Raw genomic sequence first — 25482 nt, 5'->3', positions numbered from 1 at the left:
AGTGATACAAGAACCTGAAACCTTCTTCTTATCTCACAACAGAGTATGGACTGCTCTGGTAATAGCAATACCACTTACTCTGGCCAAGTACTGACCTCACTTTTAAGACACCACATTCTTTCTTCAGGTAATCAAAGGATCTTTTAAAGCAGAGAATATATCCAAGTGCCACTATGGTGTTTCCCAGGTCTCCTTAGTCACCCACCTATTGATCATTTGTCAGGATCAGTTAAGTTTCCAGATAGCTTACCTTATTCAATATATGTTGACTTATACTATTTTAATTCTGGATAAAATACTTGGGGGTTCTGGCTCACAATCACGAACACTTTTCTAAACTGCCAATTTGAATTAGCTAGGCTTTTTCTCAGTCCTCATTTATTTGACCCAGAAACATGATCTATTTATGCCATAAAATATTTCTATAAAATTTATCTACCTACAACCTTCTTAAAAATGACCACTTCTGGCTTTTTCAGGCTGTAATCATCTCCTTGGTCACTTAATTCTGTGACAACTGCTCCTCTTCTTAAATACTGGAGGTTTCACAACCATTTCATCTTTGGTTATCTTTTCTCTTCAACTGACAGAACTAACCCAGTCCTATAGGCCCAACATACATCTATAAATTAGTGATTACCAAATGGAAGTGGTCAAACAGGAGATGGCAAGAGTGAACGTTGACATTCTAGGAATCAGCAAACTAAAATGGACTGGAATGGGTGAATTTAACTCAGATGACCATTATATCTACTACTGCGGGCATGAATCCCTTAGAAGAAATGGAGTAGCCATCATGGTCAACAAGAGTCGAAATGCAGTACCTGGATGCAATCTCAAAAACCACAGAATGATCTCTGTTCGTTTCCAAGGCAAACCATTCAATATCACAGTAATCCAAGTCTATGCCCCAACAAGTAATGCTGAAGAAGCTGAAGTTGAACGGTTCTATGAAGACCTACAAGACCTTTTAGAACTAACACCCAAAAAAGAGGTCCTTTTCATTATAGGGGACTGGAATGCAAAAGTAGGAAGTCAAGAAACACCTGGAGTAACAGGCAAATTTGGCCTTGGAATACGGAATGAAGCAGCGCAAAGACTAATAGAGTTTTGCCAAGAAAATGCACTGGTCATAGCAAACACCCTCTTCCAACAACACAAGAGAAGACTTTACACATGGACATCACCAGATGGTCAACACCGAATCAGATTGATTATATTCTTTGCAGCCAAAGATGGAGAAGCTCTATACAGTCAACAAAAACAAGACCGCGAACTGACTGTGGCTCAGATCATGAACTACTTATTGCCAAATTCAGGCTTAAATTGAAGAAAGTAGGGAAAACCACTAGACCACTCAGGTATGACCTAAATCAAATCCCTTATGATTATACAGTGGAAGTGAGAAATAGATTTAAGGGACTAGATCTGATAGATAGAGTGCCTGATGAACTATGGAATGAGGTTCGTGACACTGTACAGGAGACAGGGATCAAGACCATCCCCATGGAAAAGAAATGCAAAAAAGCAAAATGGCTGTCTGAGGAGGCCTTACAAATAGCTATGAAAATAAGAGAAGCGAAAAGCAAAGGAGAAAAGGAAAGATATAAGCACCTGAATGCAGAGGTCCAAAGAATAGCAAGAAGAGATAAGAAAGACTTCCTCAGCAATCAATGCAAAGAAATAAAGGAAAACAACAGAATGGGAAAGACTAGAGATCTCTTCAAGAAAATTAGAGATACCAAGGGAACATTTCATGCGAAGATGGGCTCGATAAAGGACAGAAATGGTATGGACCTAACAGAAGCAGAAGATATTAAGTAGAAGTGGCAAGAATACACAGAAGAACTGTACAAAAAAGATCTTCATGACCCAGATAATCACAATGGTGTGATCACTGACCTAGAGCCAGACATCCTGGAATGTGAAGTCAAGTGGGCCTTAGAAAGCATCACTACGAACAAAGCTACTGGAGGTGATGGAATTCCAGTTGAGCTATTTCAAATCCTGAAAGATGATGCTGTGAAAGTGCTACACTCAATATGCCAGCAAATTTGGAAAACTCAGCAGTGGCCACAGGACTGGAAAAGGTCAGTTTTCATTCCAATCCCAAAGAAAGGCAACGCCAAAGAATGCTCAAACTACCACATAATCGCACTCATCTCACACGCTAGTAAAGTAATGCTCAAAATTCTCCAAGCCAGGCTTCAGCAGTACATGAACCGTGAACTTCCAGATGTTCAAGCTGGTTTTAGAAAAGGCAGAGGAACCAGAGACCAAATTGCCAACATCCGCTGGATCATCGAAAAAGCAAGAGAGTTCCAGAAAAACATCTATTTCTGCTTTGTTGACTATGCCAAAGCCTTTGACTGTGTGGATCACAATAAACTGTGGAAAATTCTGAAAGAGATGGGAATACCAGACCACCTGACCTGCCTCTTGAGAAACCTGTATGCAGGTCAGGAAGCAACAGTTAGAACTGGACATGGAACAACAGACTGGTTCCAAATAGGAAAAGGAGTCCGTCAAGGCTGTATATTGTCACCCTGCTTATTTAACTTATATGCAGAGTACATCATGAGAAACACTGGGCTGGAAAAAGCACAAGCTGGAATCAAGATTGCCGGGAGAAATATCAATAACCTCAAATATGCAGACATACACCACCCTTATGGCAGAAAGTGAGGAGGAACTAAAAAGCCTCTTGATGAAAGTGAAAGTGAAGAGTGAAAAAGTTGGCTTAAAGCTCAACATTCAGAAAACGAAGATCATGGCATCTGATCCCATCACTTCATGGGAAATAGATGGGGAAACAGTGGAAACAGTGTCAAGACTTTATTTTTCTGGGCTCCAAAATCACTGCAGATGGTGACTGCAGCCATGAAATTAAAAGACTCTTACTCCTTGGAAGAAAAGTTATGACCAACCCAGATAGCATATTGAAAAGCAGAGACATTACTTTGCCAACAAAGGTTCGTCTAGTCAAGGCTATGGTTTTTCTTGTGGTCATGTATGGATGTGAGAGTTGGACTGTGAAGAAGGCTGAGTGCCGAAGAAAGATGCTTTTGAACTGTGGTGTTGGAGAAGACTCTTGAGAGTCCCTTGGACTGCAAGGAGATCCAACCAGTCCATTCTGAAGGAGATCAGCCCTGGGTGTTCTTTGGAAGGAATGATGCTAAGGCTGAAACTCCAGTACTTTGGCCACCTCATGCAAAGAGTTGACTCATTGGAAACACTCTGATGCTGGGAGGGATTGGGGGCAAGAGGAGAAGGGGATGACAGAGGATGAGATGGTTGGATGGCATCACTGACTCGATGGATGTGAGTCTAAGTGAACTCCGGGAGTTGGTGATGGACAGGGAGGCCTGGCGTGCTGCGATTCACGGGGTTGCAAAGAGTTGGACACGACTGAGCTACTGAACTGAACTGAAACCCATCTCTCTAGCCACCATCTTAATTAATTTCATTCTCATTATATCCAACTGCCTTCTGAACATGTCCACTTTAACTCTTTCAGGTTGGGAATGCAAACTTGTAAAACATAATCCATTCTGTTTCATGTTCCTGCCTACCATTTTCCCAACAACTCAAAGAGTCACCTTCAGTATTTCTTTATCTCTGAAGTTGGTTCCCAATGGATCACATCAACAAGAAAATCTCGTAATTCCTTTTCTTCCTACAGCTAATGGCTCACAAATCTCATCAGTTTCCTCAGAAATACCTTGAATTCCATGCTTTCCCCTCTTAATCCTCAGTGCTCCAGTTCTGGCTCTCAATAAGATATGGTCTTTCTGCCTTCAACCTTTGCCTCAAATCTATTTGTATAAACCTCTGAAAATTTTTGCTAAAATGCACATATATAAAATTTAAGCTGTCCGAAATAGTAAACAACGTTCTTTGAGAAATTGTTATCCTAACAGATCATATTATCACACCACGGTCTAGAGAGCCTGTGGTGAAGCACAACACATCACCTTCTGTCCTCTGAAATGACACCACATTCTTCCTCTGGCATCTCTTACCAAGGAACTTGTCACTCCTTGGCAACTCTAAACTCATGCTTAGAGATTCCAATGCTTTCTTCACTAAAGCCTTCCTGTTCCAAAGATGCTATCAATCCCCATGCAGAATTAATGTGGGGATTAGTTCCTTGGGTTTCCATAGTATTTCCTTTATGCCTCAAAACCATGGTTAGAATCCTAGTTCTGTCACTTATGAGCTGTAACATGGAGCAAGGAAATTGACCTTTCTGGGCTTCAAAATTCTATCTATAAAATTGGGGAAATTCCTATACTATTTTTGGTGCACTGTTACAAGAATCAGATGAAATAAATGTAAGAGGGCCCCTGTATAGTAAGAGTTACCTGTGTCCAGTTTACAAACCTTCTCTGAGCTATATATTTAGGACATGTGCCTTTTTCTATAAGTACAATATACTTCAATAAAAATGAAAACACTGTGATGGGTCTTTCTGATGCATCAGCTTGACTAGGCCCTTCCAATTACTGGGTGCTGCTGTGAAGGCATTTGGTTAAGATATAATTATAAGTCCACCCTCAGTTTCATATGGTTTAAGTTTCACTCTTTTGTATGTGGTTGTCCAGTCTTCCCAACATCATTTAATGAAGATTGTCCTTTCCCTACTGTATATTCTGGCCTTCTTTGTCATAAATTAATTGACCACATATGTATGTGTTTACCCCTGGGTTCTTTATTCTGTTCCATTGACCTCTGTCTATGCCAATACTAATACCATACTGTTTTGAGTACAACAGCTTTCTAATATAGCTTGAACTCAGGGAGCATGGTGCCTCCAAATTTGTTCTTCTTTCTAAAGACTGCTTTAGCTACTCAACCACTCTTTAACAGCTGTTAAGAGTTTCTACTGTGAAGTCACCTTACCTTCTTCCTTTACTCAGGGTCCAATACACTGTCCTCAGTAGGCCTAAGTGTTGTGGTGAGAACTGACTACCTGATTACCACATTAATGCCAAACAATTACAAGTAACACTCATTAAAAATGTAGATTCCTAAAACCTCACCCCAAAGATTCTGATTCAGTCTTTGGTTAGGCCCAGGAATCTAATTAATACACCGCCAGCGATGTTTTTAGGCAATGGCGCCTTCTCCACAAGGAGTATTGGTATGCTGCTGCTGCTGCTGCTAAGTTGCTTCAGTCGTGTCAGACTCTGTGCGATCCCGTAGACGGCAGCCCACGAGGCTCCCCCGTCCCTGGGATTCTCCAGGCAAGAACACTGGAGTGGGTTGCCATTTCCTTCTCCAATGCATGAAAATGAAAAGTGAAAGTGAAGTCGCTCAGTTGTGCCCGACTCTCAGCGACCCCATGGACTGCAGCCTACAAGGCTCCTCCATCCATGGGATTTTCCAGGCAAGAGTACTGGAGTGGGGTGCCACTGCATTCCCCGAGAGAGATGGCAATGTGGTATAAATTATTTGTGGCTTATTTTGCAAAGAGAAAATTTTATTCTTCATGTTCACAGTCCAAACCAAGAAACCCGTGAAACATGACAAAACAATGAGGTCTGCTCTTTTAAATAGAAAATTAATAAACTCAGCAAGATACTCAAGTTAAAAAGAATATAAGCTTTACAGTTGTGACACCAGTGTTCATCTGTATTATTTCATAACTTGTAACCTCAGACAAAATTTATTATAGAAACTAAGCTCCGTTTCCACATTTGTAAAATGGGAAAAAGAAAAACATGGCATTTCTACTTCACAGGAATATCATAAGGTTAAAATTCTAAAATTTTGAGTTTTGCATATTCAAAATTTTTAATGAAAACTTTAGAGGATTCTTCAAGATGAATACAGTTGAGGAGCAAAATCTCCAACCAAACTGATCTGACCTTGAGTTCACATTTTTAAATATCTAGTTTCTACAACTGCAGAAAATATTCACAATCTATAATTATCTTTTAAATAAAATGACTTCAGAGTTGTTTCCATGCTGCTGGTTTCCCACACATCATCCCCCTTGCATCTGAGACAGCAATCCTCTCATTTACTGCGATTAGATACTCATCTGTTGCTGACTCGAGTGGGTTAAAGAGACACGTCTAAATCCCAACTCCTGGAACTTCTGAATGTGACCTAACTTGGAAAAAGATCTCTGCAGGTATAATTAAGGGTTCTGAGATGTGATCAGCCTACATTCAGGTTGGGCCTAATTCCAGTGATAAATGGATACACAGGGGAGAAGGTTGTCTGAAGACAAAGGAGACTAGACTTGCACTGCCACAAACCAGGAGCCCCCGAAGCCACCAGAAGCTGGAAGAGCAGCAAGGATTTTCCTTGGAGCCTTCAGAGGCCCTGCCCATCCCTAGATTTTGGACTGCCGGCCTCCAGAACTGTGAGAGAATAGGTTTTTGTTGTTTTGAGCTCTGAGACAAGTTTCTTAAAATTATTAAGCAGTCCAAGAAAACCTACAAAAATGCACTTGTGAGGAGCAATTTTTCCTTCCTCCTTTTCCTTGGACTCATTGGTCTCTCAGTCTTGTTGACTCTGTCTCTAATGATTCCTACTGTAATCAGTAAAAAATAAAGAGACTCAAACACCAGAAATATTAAAATAAGGGAAGAGGAAACAAGGAAGACAGAGCATTTATTTGAGAAACCTCTCAGTGAAGGCTAAGAGGGCAGGGAGGAAGACACTCTGGACCCTTCTATGAAATGGCCAAGCCTTCTCCATCTCCAGAGCTCTGATGGATTCTACCAGCACTGCCAGACCAGCAACCCCTAAGCACAGGAACACATCTAATTCACTTTTGAAATTCTTCTCAGAAATGTGCTTTATATTTGGTAAACTTTCACCATTGCAGCCTCCTGTATTTCAATGTACACCACCAATTTAAGAGAGAAACACTGGACTATATTTGGATCCCATGTGTGACAATGGTAGAAAAAGTTGTTTCAGGTCTCAAGGCCTTGGTTGCTTATCGTATCACGGTAATCATACATTCACTTTACTAAGAAGGCTACTGCAAGGAATAAAAGAAACGGCATGTAAAGAATAAAAGGTAAAAAACACATCTATGCTTCCTTCCCTTTCCTGGCACAAAGTCCGACTAACACTTCATTGCACACTTTGGCCATAGTGCTCTCTACACACTTCATTAAGCACCTCTTGTATCATACTTCTGTTATCAATTCACACATCTACCTGCCTCCCTTAGGAGCAATAACATTCTGCATTTAGAAAACCACTCTGCTCTGTGGCCTGGCTTAGAATTAATAGATGCTCAGTGAATGCAGAATTTATGTACTGAATGCTTGCTGAAAAGATCTAACAGTGACACACTTGTATTTTCTATATAATGACAAACAAGTCTACATTTTAAAAAGTCAATTTCTCAAAAAAATTTTTATTCCCAACAGTGGGTTTTTCAGGTAGAAAAATGATGTTGAAGAATGAAATCATGACCACGTGACATTAAGAACTGCGTCTCTGACACTATCGGCCCCTGATTTAAGTGTAATTTCCCTCTGAAAACGTTAAGTCTCCAGGGAGTGTTCCTTCCTTCCACATTCTGCCTCTGTCTTAGGGACAGTGGCTGGGCCCTCCACCTGCTGTTCTGTATTCTTTAGAATACTCTTAGTCCACTTCCCCATTACTCTAACCCCACATCAGAGTCAGTGGTTCTTTACACCAGACTTTCCCTGTTCAAACTTCTGTTTCTAATTTCCATCTCCTACCTGGACTCTTAGAACTAGTGTGATGAATACATTCTTCATCAGAAGAAAAATTTAATTCGGTGAAGCTGAGGGTTTTTTAATATAAGCTGAGTTTAGATATTCTTAAGAAAGACCTAGCTTGTACAGTATTTTCACGAAAACAAAGCTAGGTGCAATTCATAACTTTTTAAAATTTAAAAAATAAAATGGAGCACTACCTAATTTACATAGAGAATAAATGACAGAATATTAAATTTAATAGCAAGTAACATAGCAGAAATGTGGTTAAAAATAGCATCTCTTTCCTTTTTCTCCTCCCATTCTTGGGATTTTCTCGAACTAGTTTGTTTTAATGGTGGAAAATGGCTTAGAGTGAGAAAAATCAGAATGAAGGAAACTGAAGTATACCTCTCAGAATTTTAGGAAGTCACAGTACGTAGGAAGCAAAGGGGTCCTCTGCGCAATGTTCTCTAAATAGTAGGCTGTAACCAGTGAAATCAATTTACTCGGTTACAACTAGCATTAAAAAAATGAACTAGAACAAAATAGCAAATACTAGACTGCAGGGACTCAATAAAGATAGGACAAGTGCTATGCAAGCTATTGCCTTACACACACACACACACACACACACACACACACACACGTATGCACTTACATACATATTTAAACCCTGGGCTGCAATGTAAGAAGATGTACCTATTATTGTGCTGATAAGACACAAATTTGGAAATTATTCTCCAGAATCTCATCCAATTACACACCCAGTGAAAGAACCCATCCACATCATTTATGCTAGGATTCACGGCAAACAAATCAGCTAAAGAATCTAGAACACTTCTGTTCTCTTTTAATGAATATTTACAAGGACAGGGATCAAGGAAAAAACCAGACTAAATCATCACAGTTGGGAATTTAACATAAAAATCAATCAACCAACCAACCAGCCAGCCAACCAGCCAACCAGCCAACCAACCAACCAACCTTGGGTACCCTGAGTCATCTGCTAGGTGACAATTCTATTGCATAACCCTCTTTGTAAAATGATTTTTCGAATAGGTAAAATGAGGATGACACTGTATCCTGGTTTGCCAGGGACAGGCTTAGTTATCCCTGGTGTCCTGATGAATTAGGGATCACCCTGGATGATGAATTACACGCCTTCACTAAAGCGCTGATTCTCTAAAGTGTGCTCTCCAGAACAGCAACATCAGCAGTATCTGGAAACTTTTAGAACGCAAATTATCAGCTCCACCCCAAACTTAATGAGTCAGAAACTCTGGGGTGGAGTCCTTAAATCAGTATTTTACCAAGCTCTTCAGGTGATCCTCATGTGCCCTGCCTGAAGTCTGAGAATCACTGGCCTAGCTATAGTCGACTAAAATGCTGGTCTCATTCTCCGATCCTCTTTAGTCTTCCAGCTACAACTAATATGACACCATTACCTGCTTGGTGTAACAGATAAGTAACAGAAAACAGTGAAGATGTGCTGCTGCACCTCGGTACAGGTTAAGTTCAAAACACGGTTATCCTGGTTTCCACTTAGAATCTCTGGCGATCACTGAGCTTAGAATAGTGAGACTACCTGATACCTGCCTAATACCCAAAGGACCCACTTCAGTATGAACAAGTAGTTTTTACTGCAGCTATGGACTTCTATAATTGAGTTCAAGCTAACACACTCTTGTCTTATGTAAAATATATGCATGACTTTTGACATTTTGAAGGTGAAAACAAGCTCTCTCTTCACATACAATCTTATTTGACCATAACAGTAAGCCTATGACATCAGTAAAGCAGGAATGATAATCTCATTTTTTTTTTTTTTTGCCACATCACACAGCTTGTGGGATCTTAGTTCCCCAAAAAGGGATTGAACCCAGGCCACAGCAGTGAAAGTACTGAGTCCTAATCATGGACTGCCAGGGAATTCCTGATAACCTTATTTTAAAGATGAAGAAACGGAGGCTTAAATGACATGCCTCAAGTTAAAACACAGTGAGAAGCAGAATTGAAACTCAAAATAAGGTTTTTAAATTTACAATATAAGTCATATTTTTCCACTGTACCACCCAACCTCCTGAGTTTGTTCTTCTCAGATACATATTACTACTTGCAAACAACACCTCCCCTAACTAAAAAGAAGCTATCTCACTTACCATGTATTAGCATCAACAGTAAGATAAAGAAAAGAAATATTCTATAAGCTTAAAGACTCTGACGGAGCAGAAATTTAACAAACGAAGGTTTTAAAAAAATAATAGATCAGGTGTGTCAACATATTTTAACCTGACCATTTTCCTGACTGTTTCATAAAGATTCCAAATAAGAACTTAGCATCTCACAAGTAAATTTCAATGAAGTAGCTTGAAGAGGATACTTTCTCAGGATGTTATAAAAGGAAGAAGGTGTCTGGATATAAACGTACACTATAATCACCATACAGTAAGTTTACTGCACATGATGTCTAAGTAGTATGTTATGATGTAAATGAGTATCAAAATCTAAGACTGTAAGCAGAACGATCCATTTCTTGCAGTGCTAGGTTAATAAGAAGTACATGATAACAGTAACTAAATCAAGCTCCTTAAATCCCTGAAGACTTGGTATCAGTCAACACAGACAATGTTAAGACTAGCCTGTTGAATTTAAGTATTGATACATGAATACTTAAATTCACAATTAAATACTAATATTCTTTCTAAATTCCTATTCTTAATAGAAGATGACTTCTGACATTCCATTGTGGTCACATTTGACCTCGGCTGAGCCAATCAGATGCGCCTGTTCAGAATTTGGAATCTTGAAGGAATGCGTCAATATCAGGAACCAGAAAGAAAGAATCCACAGTGGCTACAGGGGAGGTGCCGGACGACTGGCGTGCACCAGCATCTGCTTCAGCAGGTTGTACTGACAGCAGGAGTCTGGCTGTGTCTTGCCTTCCGTGGTTTTGCCATTTTCAAGCTTGATTATACTGCATTCCTATCAATTCTATGGAGCATCCTATCTTTCCAATAAAACGCTGCTCTGCTTAAGTTGACCACAGCAGGTTTCTGCTGTCTGCTAGCACAGATCAGGACTAAGAAAACTGAGGACTGACTGAAGTAATAATGGTTCAGCTATGCAGATTTTTTAAAAGAATGAGATAGATTTATTTGTGATATGTTAAGACACCCAAGATTTACCCTTAAGCGAAAAAAAGGTGAAGAACAGCAATCATATTGGTGGGGCTGGGACGGATGGACACACACACACATACATGTTTAAAGATGCACAGAAAATTTCCAAAAGGATACACAAATCATTACTATACTATGTAAAATGGTGGAGTATTTAAATTTTCATTTTTCACCATAAACATTCATCATTTTTATAAAAAAAAAAATCTGTGTTTTTCAAAGGATCTATTTTAACATCAAATACTATATAAGCAATACTTTCACTAGCCCCATCCAACAACCTCCAGTGTGATGTGGCATTTAAATAACTAGCAAAACTTCTAGTGTGATTATAAATAGTCACATTAAATACTGGTCTGCTAAGAAAATTAGAAGCCTGAAAGTAAAATAATGTGCTGTGAAACTGAAGATTTTTATTTCCTTTTTTAACTCCTAAAAGCCACTAAAGAATAACTAATCAGTAGTACTTTTAAATGGAGAAGGCAATGGCACCCCACTTCAGTACTCTTGCCTGGAAAATCCCACAGTGGAGGAGCCTGGTGGGTTGCAGTCCATGGAGTCGCTAAGAGTTGGACACGACTGAGCGACTTCACTTTCACTTTTCACTTTAATGCACTGGAGAAGGAAATGGCAACCCACTCCAGCGTTCTTGCCTGGAGAATCCCAGGGACAGCGGAGCCTGGTGGGCTGCCGCCTATGGAGCTGCACAAAGTCGGACACAACTGAAGCGACTTAGCAGTAGCAGCAGCAGCAGTACTTTTAACAAGACTTACTTTATGGCTAAGGCTCAACATTCACAGATTCACATTCAAATCCAATATGATTTTTCCATTTCTTGGGTAAATTCTCCAAGAAAGGAAACTGTAAGCCAAAATGGATGGGGGGGGGGGGGAGATTAAGAAAGAAAAAAAGGTTAAATGGTGGAAAGGCCTCAATAACTTCTGTCAGAAGTCTGAGTGAAGAGTTAGTTATCCCATTCAGAGATGGGGAATAAAGCTTCTTTTATGAAGCTGTACCCACAGCATATGAAACCAACTCTTTATACCACACAATGCTCTTCATAGTGTGGTCCCAAGATTCCTGTATTCCTGAGCCTCCACAAATCCCAACAAAAAACTCCATAGGACCACACTCTGCAGAACATTCCTGATATAAAGTCATCCCACCTTCTTGGCAAAATCAAAGACTGAGGAGCTCAGTTCCATTCTCTGTTCTCCATACACAACAAATACCCAAACAGAGGCAAAAGCACAAACTGATTCTACAGGATTATCAGGTGGGGAAGTTCTCAAAGCGTCTGATCGTGTCACATCTGATCTATCATTTATAAAACGGGGTCAAGAGCTATCTAGGACTACTGCTAGAAATGTATGAAAGCTATAGCACAGTCCTCAGCATACAGTGGGTCCTCAATAAATGTTTACTGAAAATCTGAATGTCATGAGCTGTTCACTCCAGGTAGAATGAATGAGTCTTCTCCATGCTCCTTCAGTACTCTGCATAGACAAGTCTCTATTACACCATCTTGTCATTGTGGCAAACTTGTCTCCCCCTTAGGGTAGGGCAGTCCTGCTCATTTTTCTTAACTCCAGCACCGGGAATGCCCACATAATACCTTAACTTTCTTTAAAAAGAAAAAAATATTCGAATCCAATCCCCTACTGGTTGCATAAATTTCATCTTCCATGTCCTAATGTGTCAATCAAACCTCTGCCTGAACACCCCAGTAACCGACCTACTCACCACTTAATACTCTTTCCATTTCACAGCGAGTCGTCTACTTGTAGTCCTGATTCTGTCTGCAAAAAGCCACAAAGGGTAAGTTGAAGCCCCCTTTTAATATGACAGTCACCTAAGTATTTGAGGTCATTGTTATATTCTCCTTTAAGTCTTTTTTTGTTAAAATGTTTCAGTTATTCTTCCTTTCCTAAATATGTTGGGAAATATGGTTGACACACCTTTGTACCACCCTGACTGGTCTCTGAGCACAGATTCCAATGCGCAGATGTCCCTCTGAAACAAGTTCCCATAACTGGACTGCAGTTGAGTCCTGACTAAACACAACTACTACCTGCCTTGTTTGTACATTACACTTTTCCTGAGAGTCACATTTCTTCCTTTGTGGACTCCTACTGGACCTAGTTATGTAAAACTTCTAAGTTTTTAGACATGTGTTGCTATTTAACCAGCTACCTCCATCTTATATATATATATATATTTTTTTTTTTAAGAAAAAAGTAAATATAGGGCTTTCACTTCATTTTTATTAAACTCCACTTTGCTAAATTTAGTCAGCCATTCTGGATTCTGTCTGGTGTAATCCACACATTAGCTCTTTCAACCAAAGTGGAGTTTATCCAAGTTGTTGCCAATATAAAATGTAAAAATCTAGGATTGAATATAGCAGCATGCTCTCTCCAGGTGGCCTACATGGACAGTACTTAAGGATAGTTATTCAACCAGTTAAAAATCCACTTAGCTGCAAAACCAGAAGAAATTCTTCACCCCATACCAAAGGTCATCTGGGAAAAGTGTAACAAATATTTTTCTTAAAGGATTGGTCAATTATCTCACCAGGCAAACAACTACTACTGCTTCAGTTTATAACCTAGTAACTAATTTCCCTATTTATTAATATTTCTATCAAGTAAAGCTTTTAACATAAGTAGTTGTGGACAAATGTACTTTTACTTTGCCCTTTGAAACGGTTAAAACTGAACCAACAATACTTGGGCCAAACAGAGAAGATAACTTTTGATCAATAGATTCATTTATACTGAAGACTCCTGCAGATCTATAGAACCGCCTCTTTCCAAAGGGGTTCAAAATTAAGAGAAACTTTGGCAAGGAACCTGAAGACACCATGAGTGAGTATAGGAAACAACTCTCCGTCTTACAACCTCTTTTCTGGAGACCAGTGAAAAAGAGCACCTTCTACCCAATATTCTTCTCATCCGAGTCTGGAAAAGACTTTTTCTTTTATAGAGTCCAGAGAGAATTTCAAGATCAAAGAACTGCCATTTTGCAGGTTAACATGTTGTTTTGCTTCTTTGAACTCAAGTAATTATAGTTTTAAAGTCAGCATAGTGAATACCTTTTTCCATAAGCAAAAAACCACCCCCGTCCAAACCCACAACTTAATTTTAGGATACTCAACATATAAGAAAAATTATCTCTAAAATACTGCCATTAATAAAGCACCCTGCAGCTTCAAAACATCTGTGTACAATGTTTGTTTCAAGCTAACAAAAATCCTGTGAGGTAGGTAACTTAGTACTACTGACATTTTCTAGATGAGAAAACTGAAGCTAAAGATGTCTGAACTTTACCAAAGCAATGAGTAAGCAGGAGCCACCATGCCAATCCAGATATTTTTCTAATCACAAACAGCAGGCCCTTAAGAAATTTTCAAGAATGCAGTCTAAGCTAAAATACCCAAGAGAACTTAGAATAACGTATTATTTGCCTCCTAGATGCATAGTAGTTACTGCTGCTGCTGCTAAGTCGCTTCAGTCGTGTCCGACTCTGTGCGACCCCAAAGACGGCAGCCCACCAGGCTCTGCCGTCTCTGGGATTCTCCAGGCAAGAACACTGGAGTGGGTTGCCATTTCCTTCTCCAATGCATGAAAGTGAAAAGTGAAAGTGAAGTCGCTCAGTCATGTCCGACTCTCAGCGACCCCCCGGACTGCAGCCTACCAGGCTCCTCCGTCCATGGGATTCTCCAGGCAAGAGTACTGGAGTGGGGTGCCATTGCCTTCTCCGAGTAGTTACTGCTAAAGGTGGACAAATGTTAAGGGGGAGCTATCCATCAATGTTAATAATGCCAGAGGTTGCAGAGCAGGTACAAATGCACCACTTACACTGGTTTATCAACTGTACATAAATGAAGGGAAACAGACTACTGACACTTGAGTTTCAAAGACAGCTCCAAAGTTAGAGGAAAAAACCCCAAAAACTTACAACACTGGTGGACACCTCTATAGAGTGCACTAAGCCAGGAGTACTACACACATCTTACAGAGAGAAAACGCAGGAATTTAAATGAATTGTTTATTTGCACAAGTAAGTTATGGGCAGGCATCCTCTTTCAGATTGTCCTACAAGGACACTACACAAGCCTGGGAGATCTGTCTACCATACTGCTTCCTGTGTGGGACAAGTGTGCCTCCCCAGGAAGTCCAGAGTAAAGGGACAACCTGGGACCTAGGCCTTGACCCCTGCTCATGACTGAACTAGGCCGGTGCCAGATGGCAGGAAAAAATTCAAATTCACTAATGATTACATTCTCCTGGTAAAAGACAGCCTCTCAGATTGAATTTAAAAAAAAAAAAAAAGAGTACTGGGCTATACAAAAAATAGACTTCAAAAAAAGTGACACAGTAGGGCTGAAACAAAGATGACAGTTGCCGGATAACCACTCTGGAGAAATGAGAGTCAAAGATGGTAGACTCTTTCAAGTTATCAACTGGCCATAAATGAGCAAGCTACACAAGAAAGTGAAGAAAAAAAAAAAATCAACATATTAACATATTAGTTCACACGGAGGGTGAAAGAAATGATTTTTGCTATGAACAGCATAATTCAAACACTATATAGCATTGGTCAAGTTTGGTTTAGTTTTTCAACTGCATATGGGGAAATTCTTGAAGACATTCAAAGAAGTATAAAAATGATAAAAAAGATAAAAAAAGAACATGAATTATTAACCATTTATTTAGTCACACACAAAATCTCACTTATTTATTCCATTTTATAGATGAAGACACTGAGATTCAGAGACTGAAGAGGCTGCCCAAGCTCTCAGAGCTGCTGAGGAGCAGTAAACAGACTATCCTTGTTTTATTGATAGAATATTTCTGCTCAGTTTTGCAGAGTGGAGGTAGTTTCTGTTTTAGTAGAAAAGCGAACTGAGGGACTGTGTACTTCCACATCAACTCCACAGACCAAGCAGCTGATAAGCCAACACAAGAGGTATGATATGGAATATGTGGGAATTAAGAAATGTGTATGACATGGGAGAGAGAGCATGGCCTTTGGAGTCAGAAAGATCTGGGCTCAAATTCCAGCTTGGTTAGTTAACTAGCTGTGTGATGTGACAATCAGTCCACCTTCCTTCACTGTAAAGTAGAGCCTTCCTCATGGATATAATTGTTCAGATTCAATGAGTTATACCCCTAGAAAAGGTCCCATATGTTCAAATATGCGTGTGTGCATGCTAAGTCACTTCAATTGTGTCTGACTCTGTGAGATACTATGGACGGTAGCCCGCCAGGCTCCTGTGTTCATGGGGATTCTCCAGGCAAGAATACTGGAGTGGGTTCCATGCCCTCCTCCAGGGGATCTTCCCACCCAAGGATCCAACCAGCATCTCTTATGTCTCTTGCATTGGGAGGCAGTTCTTTAACCTTAGTGCCACCTGGGAAGCTCATGTTCAAATATACTACTTGTATATTTACATTTTTCACCATACTGTATTTTTTTTAAGGGAACCAGAAGAAAATGTCTTTCAAGACTCAATTAAGGAATAAGTATATGAGTACACATACTTTTAAAAAATTGATGATTACTGTAAGTAAGTAGATGAGAGAGAGTTCTCTGCAGTGCAGTTTAGTTTAGCCCCCCAGTTGTGTCCGATTCTGTGACCCAATGGACTGCAGCACGCCAGGCCTCCCTGTCCCTCACCATCTCCCGTAGTTTGCCCAAGTTCACATCTATTGCATCGGTGATGCTGTCCAACCATCTCATCCTCTGACATCCTCTTCTCCTTCTGCAGTGGTGCTAAATACAGTGTCCACTTCAAAAAAGTGTACACAGCATGGATATTAATGCTATTTCTGACTTCAATTTATTGTTTCTACCTACTGCTTCTCCTCAGCCTGCTGTGGTAGGGAGGATAAACTCCCCCACTGACCTGCTTCAAGATACACACACTCTAATCAATCCCTAGAACTTATGGGTATGCTACCCTACAAGGCAAGGCGGCCCATGCAGATGTGATTAAGATTACAGACCTTGAGATGAGGAGATTATCCTTGATTATCCAGGTAAACCCAATCTAATTATGTAAGTCTTTAAAACATAAAACCTTTCCCGGCTTCAATGAGAGATTGGATGATTCAAGAAGAGTCAGAAACACACAGAAGAACCTAACCCACTGTTGCTTTGAAGATGAAGGAAGGGGGCCAAATCACATGACTAGGTGGGTAGACTCAGGAAGCCAGGAACTGATGACACCAGCAAGAAAATGGAGACCTCAGCATGGAACTATTCCACCAACAACCTGAATGAGCATGGACCCTCCAGAAGGGAACCCAACCTGCCAAGAACTTGATGATAGCGCACTGAGACATACATCGGACTTCAGACATGTAATGCCATGTACATGAACTTATGCAGAACTTCAGAACTCTAAGATTTGCATTGCTGGAGCTGCTAAGAATATGGTGGTTTATGTTAGCAACATAAACTAATACACTCTCTCTTACTTGCATTTAAAACTGTACAAAATTTGTATGTGAAGTCACTCAGTCGTGTCTGACTCTTTGTGACCCCATGGACTATAGCCTATCAGGTTCCTCCGTCCATGGGATTTTCCAGGCAAGAGTGCTGGAGTGGGTTGCCATTTCCTTCTCCAGAGGATCTTCCCAACCCAGGAATCGAACCCGGGTCTCCCGCATTGCAGGCCAACGCTTTACCATCTGAGCCACCAGGGAAGCCCAATTAAATCCTTTTTGAAAGGAGAAATAAACTGGTCAATGCGTGCAGCCTAACCAGCAGAGGCTACCTAGTGTACATTCATCATGTTCTGAGGCACTAACTCTGTGCCTTCAAGAACTTCACTCATCATCCATCAACATTCATTTTCTTGTTTTTTCCCTCAGATTGGACCAGAAACATAGTAACAGTCAGCTACCCCTGAAAATGGCAACACTTTCAAGAAAGAACTGGAGAAACTTAGAGGTACATCATAGCTATGAAAAGTAGAAGAGCTTGTGGGAGAGAAGAAATAGTTTTTCCCAAAGGACACAGCTCAGTTTCTTCATTTATGAAATGGTTACTTCGCACAAACCAGTTAAAGGATTAAAAGCTTTCGATATCGCAGATGAACTACAAAAAGTGTGGAAAATTCTTCCTAAGAATCCACTAGGTAGACATCGAGTGCCAAAAACTAATGTGATAGAGATTTCTGTATAAATTCACCCAGGATATGCCTTAGTAGAAGTAGTGTTAGTCGCTGAGTCATGTCTGACTCTCTGTGACCCCACAGACTGTAGCCCACCAGGCTCCTCTGTCCATGCGCCAAGTAAGAATACCAGAGTGGGTTCCATTCCCTTCTCCAGGGGATCTTCCCAACCCAGGGATTAAACCTGGATATGAAGGAGAGTTGGGCTGTGAAGAAAGCTGAGTGCCAAAGAACTGATCCTTTTGAACTGTGGTGTTGGAGAAGACTCTTGAGAGTCCCTTGGACTGCAAGGAGATCCAACCAGTCCATTCTAAAGGAGATCAGCTCTGGGTGTTCTTTGGAAGGAATGATGCTAAAGCTGAAACTCCAGTACTTTGGCCACCTCATGCGAAGAGCTGACTCATTGGAAAAGACTCTGATGCTGGGAGGGATTGGGGGCAGGGGGAGAAGGGGATGACAGAGGATGAGATGGCTGGATGGCATCACTGACTCAATGGACGTGAGTCTGGGTGAACTCCGGGAGTTGGTGATGGACAGGGAGGCCTGGCGTGCTGCAATTCATGGGGTCGCAAAGAGTCAGACACAACTGAGCGACTGAACTGAACTGAACTGCTGCCTCAGCAATTACTTAAAATCCCAGAGAGCAGAAAACCTGAAAGCAGGAAAGAATTAATTTTAGAAAAAGTCAGGCAGAGAGCCCACAACTGACACAGAGGGGAGTGCCACACACCACTGCAAAGGATGTTTTTTAAAAAATACAGATGTCCAGGACTCGCTGCAGATCCACTAAAACAGTATCTCCAAAGGTGAGACCCAAGTTGTCTGAGTTGAGGAACACTGCATGCATTAAAGGAGAAGGCAATGGCAACCCACTCCAGTGATCTTGCCTGGAGAATTCCAGGGACGGGGGAGCCTGGTGGGCTGCCGTCTATGGGGTCGCACAGAGTCGGTCACGACTGAAGTGACTTAGCAGCAGCAGGCATTAAAAAGGGTGCCTATGGGGATCCCCTGGTAGCTCAGACGGTAAAGTGTCTACCTACAATGCCGGAGACCCGGGTTTGATCCCTGGGTCAAGAAGATCCCCTGGAGAAAGAAACGGCAACCCACTCCAGTATTCATGCCTGGAAAATCCCATGGACCGAGGAGCCTGGTGGGCTACAATCCATGGAGTCGCAAAGGGTCGGACATGACTGAGCGACTTCGGTGTGTATGAGTGTATGACAGCAGAGGGAACTCTGCATCTCTTTGCTGGGTGTCCTTTACTTACAAGTGAGGAATAACAGCTAGAATGTGGAGTATTTTAAAACCTGCAAATGAATGCGACTGATGAAAACAAATGGGGAAGCGTCACAGAAAACGAGAAGTCTGAGAGAGGGACGGGGGCAGTCAGTACGCGGTTGTATCTTTTGTGGCAAAAGGACACAGCCTCCCAGACTGAGGATGAGCACAGAATAACAAAATGCAGCAAGCACAGCTGGGCCAGAGTGAGAGGGAAAAACAGCTGAGCTGGCAAAATTAGGATCTGCTCAAGTCAAACATCAAAACGACAGGCTAAGAGGAGGAGAGCTGTGGAGATAACATGGGGGAGGGGGAGCAGGGGGAGAGATAAAGGAGAAAATTAATTTCATGTTGGAGTGGGAGCAGCAATGGAGTGGGGACAGAAAGGACACGAGCACCAGAGAGAAGAGTGGGGCATGATTGGAGATGAGGAGGCAGTTTCACCAGGAGAGGAGAAAGGGGCAAAGGGATGAGAAACCCAGGGCCGCGGCCTCTGTGGCTCAAAAGGCAGTCTCAGGAGCAATATAAATATTAGGGGAAGCAGGCAGCAAATACTCCGGCTGGGATGGAAAGGGGAAGGGGAGTCAAAAATCCTGAAGGACAGGAAATAACATGCAGAAAGCGAAAACTTCAAGTAAATTCTGGGTGACATTAAAAGATATGTTTCAGGAACATAGCTCTCTCATTTAATAAAACAACTAAACACATCCAAAAATGGGCAGAACTAGGCACTGTAGTTCAGGGATGTGTTAGGTGAGACGTCTATGAAGAAAAGCTAAGGAAGGACTAATACGGAATTCAGGTGAGAGAAAGCCTTGTGGAGACTCAAGTGATGAGGCTCTGTATTTCTCTCACATGGGTTATTTGATTCAACTCTATTCCTTAAACTGTGTTAACATATATATTTGAATTTGTTTTACATGAATGATATATCTTATAATTTTTAAAAAGTTAATGGAATTTTTCTACCTCCCAACTTCCCAGTTTGTTTTCCTACTGTGTGTTTTCCGAAACAGTCTAACAAACTTGCTCATATAATTATATAAAATGATCATTGTTTCTGGCCTTAGGTTTTGCAACATGAAGCTCCACTTCAGATCGAGTGACTCAAAATCACTGAGGGTTAGGCCCTCAGTGAATCTTTAAAAGAAAAAAAAAAAAAAACCAAAACACCAAAAAACCAATACACCAGGTGACTCATAAGAATGTAAAGAAACTCAAATTAGAGTGTCCCAGAGGAAGAAGTCTTCCAGCTGTTACAGTTCCAAACCTACAGAGAATCAAAGGCTGTTCTTTCCCGGAATCCTCTGGGATTTAGCCCCTGCCCTTTCTCTAGTAATTTCAAACTTTCGACCTCAAGTCTCCCCTATCCTAATACACACACACACACCAGCCAACTTGATCTTGCAATCAACTTTAAACTTCTCACTCTCTCCTTCTCTTTCACATGCAAAGTCTTCAATAAAATGGTCCATGGTACAGCTCTGTTTTCAACTTGCCAGTATCACAGGGAGGTCTGGCGTGCTGCAGTCCATGGAGACACAAAGAGTCAGACAACAACAAATATCACTATGTTTTAAAAACATCAACGACTGAGCTACAAACATGTACTTGCAATTATCTACTAGATATTTCCCCTTTGCCCACCTGGCAAATCAAGTATTATCTTCCAGGTAGTGCAGCACCTCCCCCAAGAGCCCATCCACTTATCTATTGAACATGTCTGATACGGAATGCCTACCCTCACTTTTAAAACAAAGTCAAAACCATTCCAAACAAACAAAAAGATTATTTAAGAGGCTGTACTAAAGGTGATCAAAAAGTACAAACTTCTAGCTATAAGTCCTAGGGATGTAATGTACAGCATGATGAATATAGTCATCAACACTGTATGGAACAGCTGAAAGTTAGGAGAGTGTATCTTAAAAGGTCTCATCACAAGGAAAGAACAACTTTCTTGCTATGTGTGGTGATGGATGTTAACGAAACTTATTGTGGTAATCATTTCACAACATATTTACTTACCAAATCACTTACTTACCAAATCATATGCCTGAAACTAAAACAGTGTTATACGTCAATCATATCTCAAATAAAAAAATACATTCAGATGTTAGGATAACGTGTGTTCAGCCTTGTCTTGTTTATTTCGACTCCACTGACTGTACCCACCAGGCTCCTCTGTCCATGGAATTCTCCAGGCAGGAATACTGGAGTGGGTTGTCATTCCCTTCTCCAGGGGATATTCCCGACCCAGGAACTGAACCCAGGTCTCCGGCATTGCAGGCAGATTCTTTAATAACTAAGCTACGAGGGAATCCCTTCTCATACAACACTTGTCCTTAAAAGTTTTTAAGCAAAAAAGAGGCAAACCAAACTGTGGGGGTGGTTAAATAAAGAAAGAAGAGAGGAGGGAACTAGTACAGGGAGCTAGGCAAGGGTGGGGTTTGTTATCACCTTGAAAAAATGAATGAATGAACAGGAGCTGCTAAGGTAATCAAAAACTCTGACCTGATTTTCACTTTGGCCGGAGTGGGATTTTGGGGAGTGGAGCTCAGAAGAAAGGGTATTTCAGATAGAACACAACTAGGTTTGTGCTTCTGTATACCAAGATGAGAGGCAGGAAACGAGAAGGAGGGCAGTGATGAGATTAAATGGGAGGCAGATGCCAGAATTTAGAAGCAACAATTATAGTTTTATTATAATTTTTCTCTCCTTCTGCATTTGATAATTATCTGCTTATGATATTAGTCCAGGCTTGTTAAAAACCAATTTCCACTTTATATCTAGGTTTAAGTGACACATTTTCCTAAATGATTTTTCAGGAATAAGACATTACCCATGAAAAATTTTAAAGCTATATTTTAACTGCACTTGGCCATATAGTAAGAAAAGGAACATTTCAGCAGTATCTTGATCACGTGCAGTGTTTTTATATCTGTCCTTACTTAATCTCACTATGGGGGGGGGGGGCACGCTAATAATGACTGTTTCAATAGGTAGGAAAACTGAAAACCAGGAAAAGGAGTGATTTTCTTCATTTTAAAAATGCATGTTTTCCACACTATGACGTTAAAAAAAAAAATTAGGATGGCTCTCCCACTATTGATTTACTGTCATTCTTGCGTGTGTGGGGAGGGCACATTAAGTGGGTCTACTTTGAATTAAGAAAACATGGCAAAGGGGTCTGGTCAAAGTTGATATCAATAGAAAGTGGCAGAACTCCGCTAAAAAATTCTTCTGTCAAGTTATCAATGTATACTAATAGGAACATTATGGCCTGTTTGGCTATTCTTTCAATAATGTAATTAAGTATCGGGGCCTACCTTCTACTAAGATCTTCCTGGCATACAAAACCATGCAAAAACACCTTTTCTGCCCATAAAAGATAAGTAATTAAACACAAATGCCCACCCAAGTATCTACAAAACAGGAATTAATACAAAGGGGGATACATCCAGATAAGGAGGTGTAGTCACTTCCAGTTGGGATACCAGGAATGCTTAACACATCAAAAGAACTTAATAAACGCTGACTGTGAAACCATTATGGAAGACTCTAGTCAAACTTTGAGGACAGACAAATTTGGACAGAGAGACACTCCAAACAGAGTGCAGGAGCAGCAGTGACCAGGTAAAAGCACAGGGCCTCAGCGGCAGGAGGAAGGCAGGGACTAGTGACAGTGGGAAAGAAGACCAGCGTGGGAAGTCATGCCTAGACGTGGAGGTCCCTGAAGGTCAAACGAATGAATGGAAATGGAGGAATGGCCCCTAAGAGCCCAGTGTGCAGACGGCTGACCCGACAGTTACTGGAGGGGGGAGAAGGCGGCGCGGTGGACAGTCTACTGCCAAGTGTACCTGGACCAGGTGGCAACAGCAGCAAGGGCAAGGATGAATGTCTTCCCTCTGAACTGCCTGGACACTGTTCTGGCATGAGGGCAAATTCCGAAGAACCCAGCACCAACTTGCTAGTATTTGCAGCCCCACTACTCCCAGCAGAACTCTTCACCCACAGTAGATGTTCAGTAGGTATGCTCAAAGAGAGAAACCTGCAAAGGCTAATTTCAACTGTCACTACTGCTGATGTCCATAATCACCCTGCTACTTCCCAAACCCATTCCTATTATAGTTATTGTGAATTTCCTCTTCCAATCTCACTGTTACAACCTAAATTAAAATGAACCAGTAGGCCACTTCCTTCAGCATTTTAAAAAGTATATAAATTTGCTACTGAACATGTGCAAAACATTGCTTTATCTAGGATTCTGCATAGAGAACCAAGTTTCGACGCGCACGCCAAAAAACATTGCTGAAACACTATTTACAGCAGAAAATCTTTCTTTTAGGCAGAAATCAACATGCCTCTAGTGTTACTTATTCAACCTGACATATCACTAGTACAACCACAAGCTGCCGCTTACATTTCCAAAGTTGTGCAAAGGGTCCAAAGTTGTGCAAGAGTCATCACTGAAATCAGACTCTGGTATATTAATAGTTTTAACACCTGAACACGTCTTAGTTTTATTATTAGATTCACAGTAATGCCATAAAATCCATAAATAATTTAAAAATATATTTTTTCAATGAGTTTGACTACTTTGCAAAATACACTGGGATGTCATTTTAAGTGAAAAACAGCTGTATGTCTTTCTGCTTCAAATGGACATCAGGTCACCTGATTAATTGGCAGTTGTGGGCCTGGATTTCATGTATCGGAAAAAAAGCCAGTGTCCCCAGCACGCACACGCACCAGAGAGCACTGAACGGCCTTGCATTACTATCAAATAACGCCAGTTTACACGTGGCAAAAGTCGACAGGGACAGAACTCTTCCGTGTTTTAATGACCTCGAAAAGCATTCCCCAAGCGTCAAGTAATGGGATGTTACTTATTCTGGCTTAGCAGTTGAGAGTGATAAAAATACATATATACACACATATATCTTTTTTTTTTTTTTTTAATGTCTCCTTCTCAGCTAGCTGTCCCACGCCGGGGAGCGCTTTGCCCAGGCCATGGCAGATGTGAACGGGTCGGAGAAGGTGGGATGTGTCAGGGAAGCCAAGACCCTCCTTCCATCCCCTTCTGCTCTCCCCGGGCCCCCCTTTTCCTTTCTCGGGGGCGGCGGCGAGGCCCAAGGTGAGAGGCTCCGGGCAGGGCGTGCAACCCTCAGAGCCAGGCCGGCTCCCCTGTCATCTACTCCCCAGACCAGGTGGTGAAACGGCTGCCGCGGCCCCCGGCTGCAGGCCCGGCCGGGGCCGGGGCGGGGGCGACGGGCCAGGCCGCGGCCGCTCGCAGTGCCCACGTCACCAGCTCCAGCACTGCGGAAATGGAGCGGCGGGGAGGCGCCCGGCGGCGACCGAGCCTGCGCCGCCGCCCGACGCCGTTTGCCCCTCGGCCCCGGCCCCCGGGCCGCCGCCTCCCGCCCGGCCGGCCGCCGCGCCCCGGGCCTCACCTGTGTCGCCGATGATGATGTACTTGAAGAGATAGGCGTACGCCATGGCCGCGGCCGCTCGGTGCCAGGGCACACGGCTCCTCCTCCTGCTGCTGCTCCTCCTCCTCCGCGCCCCTCACCCCGGCGCCACTCGGCCTCGAAAAGCCAGGCCCCGCCCGCCGCAGCCGCTGCCGCCGCCGTAAGCCGCCGGGAGTGAGGGTCCAAGGGGAAGCTGAACAAACTGACACCGACCGAGCCAAGGGAGACAGCGCCCGGCCGAGCACACTCGAACAATAACAGCCGCCGCGGCTCCTCCGCCCCGCCTCCGCGCCGACCCGGAAGTGCTGCGGCCGCCGGCGCCGCCGGAGGAAAGGGGAGGAGCCCTGCTCGCCGGCCGCGCCCCGCCCCGCTTGCCGGAGCCCCGCCCAGCCAGAGCCCCGCCCCCGCCGGAGCTCCGCCCAGCGCCGCGCCTAGCCGGCCGCGCCCATCCTCCCGGTCCACCCAGAACCGGGCGAGGCCAGGCGCCGGTCGTTCCGGGCCCTCTGAGCGGGTGGCGCCGGCGGCCGGGAGACGCTAGGGGAGGGGAGGGGCCGTGCGGCTCCGTCGCCGCGACGCGCGCGGTGCCGCGTCCTTCCGCTCTGCGGCGGGGACGCGGGGTACGTGGTGGAAGGCGGAGGTCGCGTTCGGCGCTGGGCCTGCCCTGGGCTCGTGACAAGGGG

General features: G+C 42.5%; 1 protein-coding gene and 1 long non-coding RNA gene across 4 annotated transcripts in view; one reads left to right on the top strand and one right to left on the bottom strand.

Annotated features, from left to right (window-relative positions):
- The window catches only part of RAB2A (RAB2A, member RAS oncogene family), a 72117-nt gene extending 47008 nt beyond the window's left edge, over positions 1-25109 (bottom strand). Inside the window, exons 1-2 of one of the 3 annotated variants that reach the window (XM_061438811.1) lie at positions 24785-24874; positions 12617-12672 (exon numbers count right to left, since the gene is read on the bottom strand). In XM_061438811.1, coding sequence (XP_061294795.1) covers positions 12617-12635 — 19 coding nt within the window. In that variant the 5' untranslated portion in view covers positions 12636-12672; positions 24785-24874. Of the gene's footprint in view, positions 1-12616; positions 12673-24784 lie in introns of all 3 variants that reach the window. The other 2 variants (XM_061438812.1, XM_061438810.1) reach the window with 2 other exon arrangements.
- On the top strand, positions 10509-18020 carry LOC133260461 (uncharacterized). Its single transcript, XR_009740818.1, has 4 exons — positions 10509-10598; positions 12643-12691; positions 15630-15844; positions 17755-18020. It is a non-coding gene; the product is annotated as an uncharacterized LOC133260461 (long non-coding RNA).
- Positions 25110-25482: the final 373 nt, after the last annotated feature.

The sequence above is a fragment of the Bos javanicus genome, chromosome 14, assembly GCF_032452875.1.
Source record: "Bos javanicus breed banteng chromosome 14, ARS-OSU_banteng_1.0, whole genome shotgun sequence".
Taxonomy (NCBI): Eukaryota; Metazoa; Chordata; class Mammalia; order Artiodactyla; family Bovidae; genus Bos; species Bos javanicus.
Note: the sequence above shows the minus strand (reverse complement) of the source record. Positions and strands in the feature narration are given on the sequence as shown.